The sequence below is a fragment of the Triplophysa rosa genome, linkage group LG23 (genome assembly GCF_024868665.1).
Source record: "Triplophysa rosa linkage group LG23, Trosa_1v2, whole genome shotgun sequence".
Lineage (NCBI taxonomy): Eukaryota > Metazoa > Chordata > Actinopteri > Cypriniformes > Nemacheilidae > Triplophysa > Triplophysa rosa.
The window spans coordinates 2,785,219-2,798,898 of record NC_079912.1 but is presented as its reverse complement, the minus strand read 5'-3'; the positions used below and the strand labels follow the sequence as shown (position 1 = coordinate 2,798,898).

Below are 13,680 nucleotides of genomic sequence, written 5' to 3'. Positions count from 1 at the left end.
TTCTGAACGCGGTCGGGAAGTAGCTGTTTTCATTACTCCGTTCGGGTTATACTCATGTACAGTCATGCCGTTTGGTCTTAGAATTGCACCTGCAGACGTTTCAAAGGTTAATGAACTGCGTTGTTGGGGATATGCCTGGGTGTGCCATCTATCTTGATGATGTTGTGGTTTTTTCAGATACTTGGGAGGATAATGTGGAGCGTATTCAGGAGCTTTTTACTCGTTTGGTGGGGGCGAGACTCACAGTCAATCTTGCAAAGTGTGAGTTTGCGAAGGCGACTGTGACTTATTTGGGCCGAGTTGTAGGCCAGGGCCAAGTCCGTCCCGTGGCAGTTAAAGTTCTAGCTGTTGAACAGTTCCCCGTTCCTACTATTAAAAAGGAGTTAATGCGATTCCTCGGTCTTGTTGGGTACTATAGATGTTTTTGCCAAAACTTTTCTTCTGTTGTTGCTCCTTTAACTGATTTGCTTCGGAAAAATGTTACATTTGTTTGGTCTCCTGTTTGTCAGCAGGCGTTTGAGCAGGTGAAAAAGCTCCTCTGTACTGCACCAGTCTTGGCCGCTCCACGTCCTGATCAGCCTTTCCAACTGCACGTGGATGCGAGCAATGAGGGCGCTGGGGCAGTTCTTGCTCAGCAGGATGACTTGGGTATTTACAGACCCGTGAGCTACTTTTCGAAAAAATTTAATAAACACCAGTTAAATTATTCTGTGATTGAAAAAGAAACACTTGCCCTTATTCTGGCTTTAAAACATTTTGAAGTTTATCTCAGTGGGGGTGCCGTTATTAAAGTTCATACTGACCAAAACCCGCTGACATTTTTGGCATCGTTAAAAGGTCCCAATCAGCGATTAATTCGTTGGTCATTATTCCTTCAGTCGTACAGTTTAGACATACAATACATAAAAGGAAAAGATAATATTGTAGCAGATGCGTTGTCACATGCTCCTGTGCTGTAGCCATGTTGTTGTCCCTGTTCTCTCTCTTTTTTCTGCTCTTCCTCCCTCTTAAATAGAGCTTCTGAGTGCGCACCAGTTGCCGAGGTTGGAGAGTGGTGACAAGAGCGTTTGGGTTGGTTTGACCATGGTTGGGCAGGGTTCTAAAGGAATTGGTCTGAGTACTTTTGTATATAATTTGGTGAACGCAAAGTAATCTGTTGTAATTGGTGGCTGGGTAGCTTTCACTTTAATAAAGTATGGTATTTGTACAATGTCTAGCGGGAGCAGAATATTTTTTGCTCAGGGTTCCTATGGAGGAACCTGCGTTTTATGGCCGGGGGTGTGACGGTTCCCGTATAAGGTTCATAGTGCCAATATAACGTTGCTTGTTTATTTGCCTTGAGGTGCAGCAGCTGGAGGCGATCCAGGAACCATTAGGGACCAGTGTTTTCCGGGATTAAAAAGGACGGCTTCCACTGGGGCTGTGTCTCTCCTTACACTCCACACTCGGGCTCGGACATGACGTTTGGCGACTAGCCGCTACACATTACACTTCAACACTTACATTTTACTACACTGATTTTTCTAACTGAATCCCATTCTCACTACACGCACCACATTACATTATTCATTTACACTGTCAACAGTAATATAAATATGAGTTTTAATAAAATGTCCCAGAAATGGGCTTAAAAATGTGCAAACTACAGAGCGCGCCCAGTCAGTGTTGAACTGCCTGAAGCTTTCGGGCAGTCAGCGGTCCCCCTGAAACTATTTCAGAGGCACCTGGGATACATGGCATCCTCGGCGGGGGTGCCCCCCCTCGGGTCGATGCACATGCGACCGCTCCAACACTGGCTACAGAGTCAGGTTCCTTGGAGAGCGTGGCACACAGGCAGCAGGCGTATGGTCATCACGCTTTTCTGCCGACGCACCCTAACCCCCTGGTCTCCCATGACCTTCTGCGGACAAGGGTCCCCTTAGGGATGCCTCCCTGCAGTGTTGGGGTGCCGTGTGCAACGGGCATGCAGTGTCGGGGCGGAGGACGGGCCCCCGCCTGCGTTGGCATATCAACTGCCTAGAGTTGTTGGCTGTGCTACTTGCACTGAGGAGGCTACTACCTCTCGTGCAGGACAAGCACGTGCTGGTCCGGACAGCACAGCTGCCGTGGCGTATATCAATCGTCAGGGAGGCATTCGCTCACGGCAGCTAACACGACTCGCCCGGAGCCTCCTCCTATGAAGTCAGCAGGTGATCAGTTCCCTGCGAGCCACACACATCCCAGGCGTCCTGAACCAGACAGCCGATGCGCTCTCTCGTCAGTCGACGCCTCGCGGAGAGTAGCAACTCCATCCCCGCGCATTCTGGCTCATTTGGGAGCAGTTCGGCCAGGTACAGGTGGACCTGTTTGCCTCCCCGGACTCCACCCATTGTCCGCTTTGGTACTCCCTGACCGAGGCACCGCTCGGCATGGATGCCCTTGCGCACAGCTGGCAGCGGGACAAGTGGAAGTACGCCTTCCCCCCCAGTGAGCCTCATTGCACAGGTCTTGTGCAAGGCCAGGGAAGAGGAGCATCAAGTGGTACTAAATACGCCCCATTGGCCTAACCAGGACTTGGTTCTCGGAGCAAAGGGTCTTGACAACAACTCCCCCCTGGCCGCTCCCCCTGGCGAAGGACCTGCTTTCCCAGGGGAAGGGCACGTTATGGCATCCCAGGCAGAACCCTGGAACCTCCATGTCTGGACAGGACGAGGGGATCCTGAGTGGCCCACCCCCTGTCTGGTTGGGACATCACTCAGGCTAGGGCCTCGGCCACTAGGTGGCTATACGCCCATAAGTGGTGCCTCTTCTCGTCTCCGCTGGCGCACTGGATCGTGGATGCCGTCGTTATGGCATACCGATCTCAAAATCGCCCCTGCCCGTTGGGAGTGAGGCACACTCCTCATGGGCACTGGCTCAGGGCGCCTCTCTGGCAGACATCTATGCCCAACAACTCCGTGAGGTTCTAATACCTACGCGCGGAACCGGTGTCAGCCTGCGTCCTGCAGGGCAACGTGTAGGACCGGCAGCCGGTAGGGCGTACGCCTGCGAAAGCCCTTCCCCCTTCCTCTAGGGGGATCAGCGGCTATTACGCCTCCCTTCTTTCCCCACTGGGTAAAGAACAGGCATTCCATCCATCACTAAGCACCTTCCTCGGGGCAGGCTGGGCAGAGCAGCCCTGCCCCTTAGGCCGGGGAACAGTTGAGTTATCTGCCACATAGCTCTAACCGGACCTAGTGCTCCAGACGTGGTAACCCCTCCCAATCTGTCGGTTAGACACAATGTCGAGAGACCGACAGAAAGGGAATGTCTTGGTTACGGATGTAACCTCAGTTCCCTGATGGAGGGAACGAGACGTTGTGTCCTTTATGCCACAACGCTGGCCGCCCACCCCAGCGGTCGGGGGGGATGCTTCAGGCTCCTCAGACCAAAAGGTGAATGAATGAGCATGAATGAATGAATGAATGAATGCCGCTTCCCTCTTATACCCGGACATCCGGGGAGGAGTCCGGCATGCAAATTTCATTCGCCAATTTTCATTGGCCTTTTCTAAATACTCAGAAGATGATAGGTTCTCAAGACAAACCCCAATCTGTCAGTTCGACACAACGGTCTCGTTCCCTCCATCAGGGAACTGAGGTTACATCCGTAACCAAGACGTTAGTCTTAGTCCTGTCATGTTATTATAGTCCCCTGTTTTGTTATGTTACCCCCTCGTGGGTTTTTGGTTTTGTCTATACAATTTCTATTTTCTTTACTAAGTCTGTTAACCCCTTACCTGCTGTCTGCGCCTGGGTCCTCTGTCCGTGTCTCACCTCCACGTTCATGACACAAACATTTAGACTTAACACTACAGTGTGTTCAATTCAACAGGACTTTTATTTTGGTGGGTTTTCTGGGAAGGCTCAAGTTTTTGTGTGTTTCCCAATAGCTTAACTCAAACAGTAAAGCGCTCGTAAAATAAACTCTCAGAACAAGTCTGGAGATGAAGTTCATGTGTTCATATCTTCATACAGTGCAGACGCAGATAAATCCTCGACCATCACCCGTGTTGAATGTTAAACTGTGCACATAATTCACTCAGACACGCAGAACAGCCAGATGACATTTAAATAACAGGATTCCGTGTTCGTATCTAATTAACGTACGTTACATGGACTTAGTGCAGTGCACTATTGATTATTGTTACACACAAAGAAGCACAACCACGACAAACGCACTTCACACATACACACAGCTCTGTCAAATGCACATATTCAAATTATTCTACTGTACATATATGTCGCACTGTTGTTGTTGTTGTTTTTTTCAAGGTACTTGTCCGGTCGGGCAAGTAAAATTCTCTCTCACTTGCCAATACAAAACATTCACTTCTCCCGGACTAGCGTTAATGTCGAGCCCTGCAAAATATTGCCATATTTCAGACGTAACGTACCATTCTTTTTAGGCACAAGTTCATCACTGTCATTTTCCTCGCTTGTCTCTATTCCTGCCATATTTATTTTCCGCTCTATGCTTTGAGCCGCTAGGTTCACCTTTGGGCCCGCGATCTAGCCAATAGTATAATAGCACCTATTTGGCGGGTATAAAGATAGTAATGCCCCTTCTGATTGGTCCAATTTGGACAATCTAAGCATGCAACACACAAATTATTGACACATGAAACAAATTAAATGTATCGCATATATGGATATCGCATATACTATTATCGAGAAAACAATAATTCTTTGATATATTGTGCAGCCCTAGTGTGTGTGTGCATGCGTGTCCGTGTGTGTGTGTGTGTGTGTGTGTCTATGTCTATGTGTGTTAGTACGTGTGCATATTGTGTATGTGGAGTGTTTTGTATGTGGGTATGTCTGTCTTCTGTGTTTTCACCTTTTTCTTGTTTTTACAGGTACCACTTTAATTATTTTGCTTACAGTCAATATGTCTTATGTACAGCTGCTTTGTAACAATGAAAATTGTAAAAAGTGCTATATAAATAAAGTTGAGTTGAGTTAATATATCTTATTATATTTTGCAGTATATTCCCATATATTCTTGTTCCGTAAGGGTTGTAGCTGCATGACTTTCACAGTAGAAGTAAGGGCAGTACTGTACTGTGATTTCACAGTTAATAACAGGGATAGGCAGTATTTTTACATGTATTTAAAATACATATGTGACCCTGGACGACAAAACCAGTCTTAAGGGTCAATTTTTCGAAATTGAGATTTTTACATCATCTGAAGCTGAAGAAATAAGCTTTCTATAGATATATGGTTTGTTAGGATAGGACACTATCTGGCGGAACAACAACGGTTTACAAAGCTGGAATCTGAGGGTGCTAAAAAAGCAAAATATTGAGAAAATCGCCTTTGAAGTTGCTCATCTGAGGCACTGTAGCAGGCCATCCACTCACAAAAAGAAAGTTTTTATACATTTACGGTAGGAAATTTATAAAATGTCTTCATGGAACATGATCTTTACTTAATATCCTAATGATTTTTGGTAAAAAGAAAAATCTGTAATTTTTACCCCTACAATGTATTTTTGGCGATTACTAAAAATGTTCCCGTGCTACTTAAGACTGGTTTTGTTGTCCAGGGTCACATATTTGAAATACAAAATACTATTTTGTATTTAACCCTTAACATGTACATGACCCGTGGGCGGGTTAACACTTAATATTTGTTTTATTGAAAGTAATGTATTTGGATGTCACCATCAGAGTGATCAGTGATTCCTTGAGTTAGGCTCTTGACCCTTGACTTTCATGTTACATTTTAGATGTACTGTATCTGTGTGCTTTTAAAGTACTTGTTAAAGTATTTGTTATGGTCATGCAAACGTGAATCTAATCAAATTATGTTAGTTCTAAAAATTGCCATCACCTTTTGACTTCATTTACTGATTTCATCTGGATTGTGTGCTGATCCTGAAAGAACGTTATGTTTTCAGGGAGTTTAATTACATTTTTATGCCTAGAAAGATTTGTGAAAACAGAATGCAAATAAAAACTAACTAGAGCAGAGTTTAGAATCACACTGACAATAATCACACAATTATAGATTGCTTGTAAACCTCCTATAGGGAGTTATGTATTCTCTATGGATCACTTTGAAATGAATACGACGATGTGCATGATTTTTAAACTAAGACGTTAAACTAAGATTTGACCACACCCTCCCCCAGTCCGGGGATATATTGTGACAAGAAAACGTCTCGGTTACGTTTGTAACCTCGGTTCCCTGATGGAGGGAACGAGACGTTGTGTCGAACCGACAGATGGGGTTCGTCCTTGAGAACCAATCGCTTCCGACTTCTCTAGAAAAGGCCAATGAAAATTGGCAAATGAAATTTGCATGCCGGACATCCGGGTATAAAAGGGAGACGGCGTGCATCATTCATTCACGTTAGTTCTGAGGAGCCTGAGACCTCTCACGACTGCTGCAGAGGACAGCACGTGTTGTGGCAAGAGGACACAACGTCTCGTTCCCTCCATCAGGGAACCGAGGTTACAAACGTAACCGAGACGTTCCCTTTCTGTCGGACTCTCGACGTTGTGTCGAACAGACAGATGGGGTTCCAATGGAAAACGCCATAACACAGTGCACTGTCACAATCTCAACGAAGCGACGGTGACTGGCCTGGGCGTGTCAGCCGTGAACGCTACCGTGAAATTGTAACCTACCAGTGGGTAGGTAGGGGGTCCCAGAGCTTTCTTGAAAGGTGGTAAGGCCCCTACCTTCGGCCTCACAGGCGGCGGCCTTGTTTCACTAACAGCGAGAAGCCGCCCGGAACCGTAAGGCACTGGGTAAGCGCTACTTCCTCAAGTGGGGGATGCGCTACAGAGACCACTTCCTACCGCAGGGAGGAGACTAGTGGAGATACCCTACATGGTCTCACCGATGGGGGAGAACTCATGGGAAGAAAGTGCGGACTGAAGGAGTTAACCGCGAGGTGGAGGTCCACCTAAGGAGGTCATGGGTTACCAAGGTGGGAACCAGCATGAGGATGCATCAGACGGAACCGCCCTGCTGGGGGGTTGCAACGTCTGGTAGCACTAGGTCCGGTTAGAGCATGTTGCGAATAACTCAGGTGATACCCGGCCTAAGGGGCAGGGCTGCACTGCCCAGCCCGCCCACAGGAGGTGCTTACTAGTGATGGATGGAGTGCCTGTTCTTCACCCAGTGGGGGAAGAAGGGAGGCTAGTTAGTACGCTGACCCCCTTAGGAGAAAGGGGGGGAAGGTACTGACACAGGCGTACACCCTACCGGTCTCCGGTCTTGCCTGATGCCCGCAAGACTCGAGCTGACTGGTTTTACGCGGAGGCTGTAGGACCTCGCGAAGGTGATGGGTGTAGCCCAGCCCGCAGCTCTGCAAATGTCTGCCAGAGAGGCGCCTCAAGCCATTGCCCACGAGGAGGCTGTACTCCGTGTGGAGAGAGCTCTCACCCAGTGGGCGTAGGCGATCTTAGGACAGGTACGCCATAGGGACGGCATCCATGATCCAGTGCGCCAATCTCTGTTTGAGACAGCCCTCCCTGCTGATCTCCAAAACAGACAAAGAGCTGCTCAGAGCTACTGTGGCTCTGCGTGCGGTCCAAGCAGAGGCGCAATGCATGTACTGGACACAACACGGATGAGGTTGGGTCTTCCTCCCCGGTGGGGAGCACCTGTAAGTTCACCACCTGATGTCTTGGGGGAGTGGTGGGAACTTTGGGCACGTAGCCGGGCCGGGGTCTCAGGATAGCGTGAGAATAACAGGGCCCGAGTTCTAGGCAATCTGTGGACACGGAGAATGCTTGTAGGTCCGCTACCCTCTTGAGCATCCTCCCGAGAGCCGTCTTCATCGTAAAGTGAGAAAGAGCGGCATCTCCGAGGGGCTCCACGACCGCATCAAGGTTGTAAGAGGGTACGGAGAGCGGGTGATGTCCTTCCCGCGCCCCTAGGAACCAAATGATCAGGTTGTGCTGTCTTAGAGACTACCAGCAACTGGGTCGTGATGAGCGGCAACAGCGGCTACATACACGTTCAGTGTGGAAGGGGAGAGATTATTCTCGAATCTCTGGGAGGACCGCACCCACTTGATCAAGCAACTCCGCGGGTCTTCTCTTCGAGAAGAGCACCAGGATGAGAAGAGGCACCACTAGGCGTATCATCACCTAGTGGCCAGGGCCCTAGCCTGAGTAGTGGTCTAAACCGCCGCAGGGGTTAGGCCACTCAGGATCTCCTCACTCCGTCCAGGGGCCAGACATGGAGGTTCCAGAGGTCTAGCCCGTGATGCCATAATGTGCCCTTCCCCTGGGAAAGCAGGTCCTTCGTCAGGGGAATCGGCCAGGGGGGAGCTGTCGTCAAGAGCATTAGCTCCGAGAACCAAGTCCGGTTGGGCCAGTATGGCGCAACTAGTACACTTGATGCTCCTCTTTCCTGACCTTGCACAGGGTCTGTGCAGTGAGGCTCACTGGGGGAAGACTTACTTCCGCTTGTTCCACGGCCAGCTGTGTGCTAGAGCCTCCGTGCCGAGGCAGGGAGTACCTTAGCGGCAATGGGTGGTGTCCAGGGAGGCGAAGGGGTCTACCTGAGCCCGCCCTGACTGTCCCAAATGAGCTGGCTACGCAGGGGTGGAGTCGCCACTCTCCGCGAGGCGTAAATGACGAGAGAGCACATCGGCTGTCTGGTTCAGGTCACCTGGGATATGTGTGGCCCTGCGGACTCCACAGGAGGAGGCGTCGGGCGAGTCGTGTTAGCTGCCATAAGCGAACGCCACCCTGGCGGTTAAAAACGCTACGGCAGTTGTGCAGTTCGACCGGACCAGCACGTGCTCGTTCTGCACAAGAGGTGACATCTGACAGATGCCAGGATGTGCTTCTGCGTAAGCATCCTGAACGGCAGCTTGAGTAGGTGCCTGTTCAGGGTACGCAGATCTAGCGACCCCCGCTCTTTTGGGGACGATGGAGTACGGGCTGAAAAACCCTTTGAACATCTCGGCTAGAGGGACAAGCACGATCGCTTCCTCACCAGAGGGGTGGCGACCTCGGCCCGAAGCACGGGGCATCCTTGCCTCCGAAACTTGGGCGGGCGTCCGGGGAGTGGATCGCGTAGCCGAGACGGACCGTATCCCGTAGTCACCGTGACGGTTTGGGAAGCTCTTGTCAGGCTCCCAGGGACCGACAGGGAGGCTAGGGGTACGTTCTGCTTCATCGACCTCCCGGGGGTGGTTCGATGGCTGGCAGTACGGATCCCTCGCCGTGGGGGGGGCCCCCGGGGAGGAGATCGGCTCTGCAGTTTTACCTGCCTGGCGATGATGTAGCACAACGCACCATCGAATGAGAGTGCTTAGGCTGATGATTATCCTCGACATTGGGTCTTGCCGCAACGTCGAGTTGCCGAACACCGTCGTGTAGAGGGTGAGAGCGGCTGTGATAATACCCAGACGATGATGTGGCACAAAGCACCGTCGATTGAGAGTGCTTAGGCTGCTGATTATCCTCGACATTGGGTCTCGCCGTGACGCAACGTCGAGTTGCCGAACACCGTCGTGTAGAGGGTGAGAGCGGCTGTGATAATACCCAGACGATGATGTGGCACAAAGCACCGTCGATTGAGAGTGCTTAGGCTGCTGATTATCCTCGACATTGGGTCTCGCCGTGACGCAACGTCGAGTTGCCGAACACCGTCGTGTAGAGGGTGAGAGCGGCTGTGATAATACCCAGACGATATGTGGCACAAAGCACCGTCGATTGAGAGTGCTTAGGCTGCTGATTATCCTCGACATTGGGTCTCGCCGTGACGCAACGTCGAGTTGCCGAACACCGTCGTGTAGAGGGTGAGAGCGGCTGATATAAACGCCCAGAGAGGGAGAAAAACTTTAGAAAGGTATTCTCGAACTCCCTGGGGTCTTCCCATGAGGGCCGCATTGGCTTTCGCCGCGGCTGCTGATGGGGTGGTGGTCTCCTCTTCGATGTCTCGAAGAGGACCAGGGCTGCTGGGAAGCAGATGGTGCACGGGATCTCGGCGGCCAGAGGGCGGTCGAGTCGCGGCTGGGGAGGACATACGTGATATCCTCTATCTGCTCCCTAACTGTCGAACCCGACAGTATCACCAAACAGCCCCCCCTTGCGAGATGGGTGCATCGAGAAAGCGGACTTTCTCAGAGTTACTCACCTGTGCAAGGTTCAGCCAGAGGTGTCTCTCCTGGACCATAAGTGTGGACATCGCCCGACCCAGGGCCCGCGCGATCACCTTGTTCGCCCGAGAGCGAGGTCGGTGAAGCCGCGGAGTTCCTGCATAAGCGCTGGGTCGGTCTTACCCTCGTGGAGCTCTCTCCGCGCATTGGCCTGCAGGAAGGCCATAGCATGGAGAGAGGGGACAGCTTGGCCCGCAGCAGAGTAAGCTCTCGACACCTCAGATGCCGAAAAGCCTACGTGCTTTGGACGGGAGTTTAGGTCGAGCCCCGGGGGACATCGACGTATCCTCTAGCTGCCCCACCATCGAGGGAAGAAAGGGTGATGGAACTAGTTGACGTGTACGCGCCGAAGGGGGCGTTCCAGGTCGTACTAGGTTCCTCATGCACTTCCGGGGGAACACGGCACTGAGGGCGAGTGCGGCTTGGAGCCGCTCTCAAGCCCGATGTACCGTGTATCCAGCCGCGAGCGTTGGGAGAGGCAGTGCGGTGCACCGCAACCCAAAGCCGGCGGCCCGGGAAAGCATGGCTGACATTTCGACATCCGCTTCTTCCTGATCTCGACCCACCGAGGGAGGGAGCTTCAAGGAATCGTCGGAGTCTGATGCCAGTAAGTCACCCTCCGATGCTGCAACAGACACCTCATCATCACGTACCGTGTCCGATACGTAATTGAGGAATAAGACGGCGGACCGTCTTATGGGGAACGATCAGACGAGCAAAGCGAGGTGCGAGTGGCTGACGGATTAGCGCTCACAGTAATCCTCATATCACCCTCGCTGCTCGCCGTAGCGGGCGGCAGGGCCGTAGTCCTGCCGTCACGGAACGGGAAGCAGACAAGGTGGTGGCTGAGTCCCGTGGGAACACAACCACCCGTGACGCAACGTCTGAATCGTCAGCCGCCCGCAGTGCGGCCAGGACGTATCCACAATATCTGCCCCAGCGTACTGGAAGCAGATATCGTGTCCGTCCCCCTTCTCGATGAGTGTGTTGCACCCAAGAGAACAGCGGGACATGCCACGCTGGAGAAATTTGCTCTTTTAGAGAAAAAACTCGAACACTTCTGGAACCGCCGAGATGCCCAGGGGAAGTCGCTGCAGGAAGGGACAGTCCGCTGCACCACGTCGTAGAGCCGGCGGTCTTGTAGCGAAGTCTGTTGATCACGAGCGAAGGCTCCGAAGAACAAAAGGTGAATGAATGATGCCCGGATGTCCGGGGCGGAGTCCGGCATGCAAATTTCATTTGCCAATTTTCATTGGCCTTTTCTAGAGAAGTCGGAAGCGATTGGTTCTCAAGGACGAACCCCATCTGTCGGTTCGACACAACGTCGAGAGACCGACAGAAAGGGAACTTGTGATTCCAGATGGATTGGATAGAAAGAGTTTTTGTGATGAAATCTTGCTATATGTAATTGAAACGATGTCCAACAATGAGAGGGAGCAATCAAATCCCATATATGACACGGAACAACTGGAGATTCCCAAGGAAACTCCATATGCCTTGAGAGCAGATATTGACTGAAAGAAAACAAAATAAGAAGATGCTGGTAAAAGAATAACTCGGCTCTCAGTGCCTGAAGTGAACAAAGGCCCAGGATATCATACAAATCCCCACATGTGTTTATGCCCAATGAAGACCAGGAAGGTTGAACAAATGGACAATTCCCACATAGAAAGCTAAAATTGTTCCGTAAGGGGGTATTGCTACAAAATTTTAACAGCCCTCCCATCAAACAGTCAACCATTTCGCAGATTCGAATAGAAATCCGTGCCTAATAGCTTCCTTATGTTTGAAATCAATCATTAAATGCACTATGAACAATTAATAAACATGTCATAATTGTATTTGTTTATCTGTTGCAGAACGTTGGGTTGATTAGTGCCACTGATATAGATAATCCAGTGGATGGTCATCATTTGTACTTCTCCATGATTCCTGACAAACACATTAATCCAAACTTCACCATCAGAGACAACCAAGGTACAATATCTTAGTTTTAAATATGCCTTATTTATTTAAAGTATATCAATAGACAGCTTTGTGATATGGTCTGTTAGGTTTTATTCAGTTTGGCTGAGCAGACATTAGGTGGCTCCCCGATGTACCTTGAATATTTCTAATACATAAAAGAAGTGTGTACAACCAAGTGCTTGTGGGTAAAGAGTTAATATATGGTGGTTGAGTATCTTGGTTCTTCTGGAGCAAGGTTATTCTAATAAGCATTTACATTAATAAGCATTTTACATGCTGGCGCCACCTACTGGTGAAAATGTTGTAAAAGCATTGAGATCTTGGGCCAAACTCAATAACAGATTATAAAAAACAATTGCTAACGTTTTCTTAAAATTGAAAGATTCAAAAATAAATGAGAAATCCATATGTTTCATTAAATATTAGTGCATGCTAATGTGTGTTTTGGTTGTATTTAATTATAATCATCAGAGCGTTAACACAGTTAACCATAATTTTCCTCTTTTATTTATACACGTGTTTGTCATTAAAGCTGTGTAGTCAAATTAGCAAGTAAAGTAGTGTTATACATCTGTAAAAGGACAATGAAACGTTTTTTTTTTTATGTTTCAGTGTTTAGTGTCAGGATATGGCAGAAGAACCCAATAGCAGGCAGGCAGTGAAGGGGTTAACAGATATATTTATTAAATAATAGACAAAACAGAAACAAAACACCCACAATGGGGAAAACGGAACTCAGAAATATATATATAAAACAAAAGACTTCCCACGAGGGGGCAAAACGAAAACAAGACAAATAACTAAACTCAAAGACACGACCAAACGTCTTAAATCATAAAAGGCACAAAACTCACAAAACTCACAAAACACGAACAGGAACAGGAACAGGAACAGACCGTCACGGTTGGCCACGAACCTGACCATGTCCGCAAACCCAAGGGGAGCCAGCAGCCTCTTCTCCGACGGGGCGAGGCGCTGAGTGAGGCAGCAGTTGAAGATCGCCTTCAACTCCGCCTCGCCAAACTCAGACGACCTCGCCACCGTCGAGAATGCCCCGGCGAACTCCCGGTTCCCGTAACTCCCCTGACGGAACCCCAGCAGCAAGCGGGCTTGGGCGGCCCGCGAGGACGACGCCGTGCTGTCCATTTTGCTGCCCGCTGGGTTCTGAAAGGGCTCTGTCATTCTGACAGGATATGGCAGAAGAACCCAAGCGCAGGCAGGCAGTGAAGGGGTTAACAGATATATTTATTAAATAATAGACAAAACAAAACAAAACACCCACAATGGGGAAAACGAAACTCAGAAATATATATATAAAACAAAGACTTCCCACGAGGGGGCAAAAGAAAACAAGACAAATAACTAAACTCAAAGACACGACCAAACGTCTTAAATATATAAAGGCACAAAACTCACAAAACTCACAACAGCCAAGGAACAGGAACACGGAACAGGAACAGGAACAGGAACAGGAACAGGACACGGGCAAGAGCACGACCACGATACAGAAACACACAGTACAGGCACCAAACACATACAATGCACGAGCACAAGACAAGG

At 49.6% G+C, this 13,680-nt stretch overlaps 1 protein-coding gene across 1 annotated transcript in view; it reads left to right on the top strand.

Moving 5' to 3' along the window:
- Positions 1-13,680, top strand: part of cdh19 (cadherin 19, type 2) — a 187,679-nt gene that overhangs the window by 138,214 nt on the left and 35,785 nt on the right. Inside the window, exon 11 of the mRNA XM_057323413.1 lies at positions 12,012-12,129. Within this exon, the coding sequence (XP_057179396.1) occupies positions 12,012-12,129 (118 nt within the window). The remainder of the gene's footprint in view (positions 1-12,011; positions 12,130-13,680) is intronic.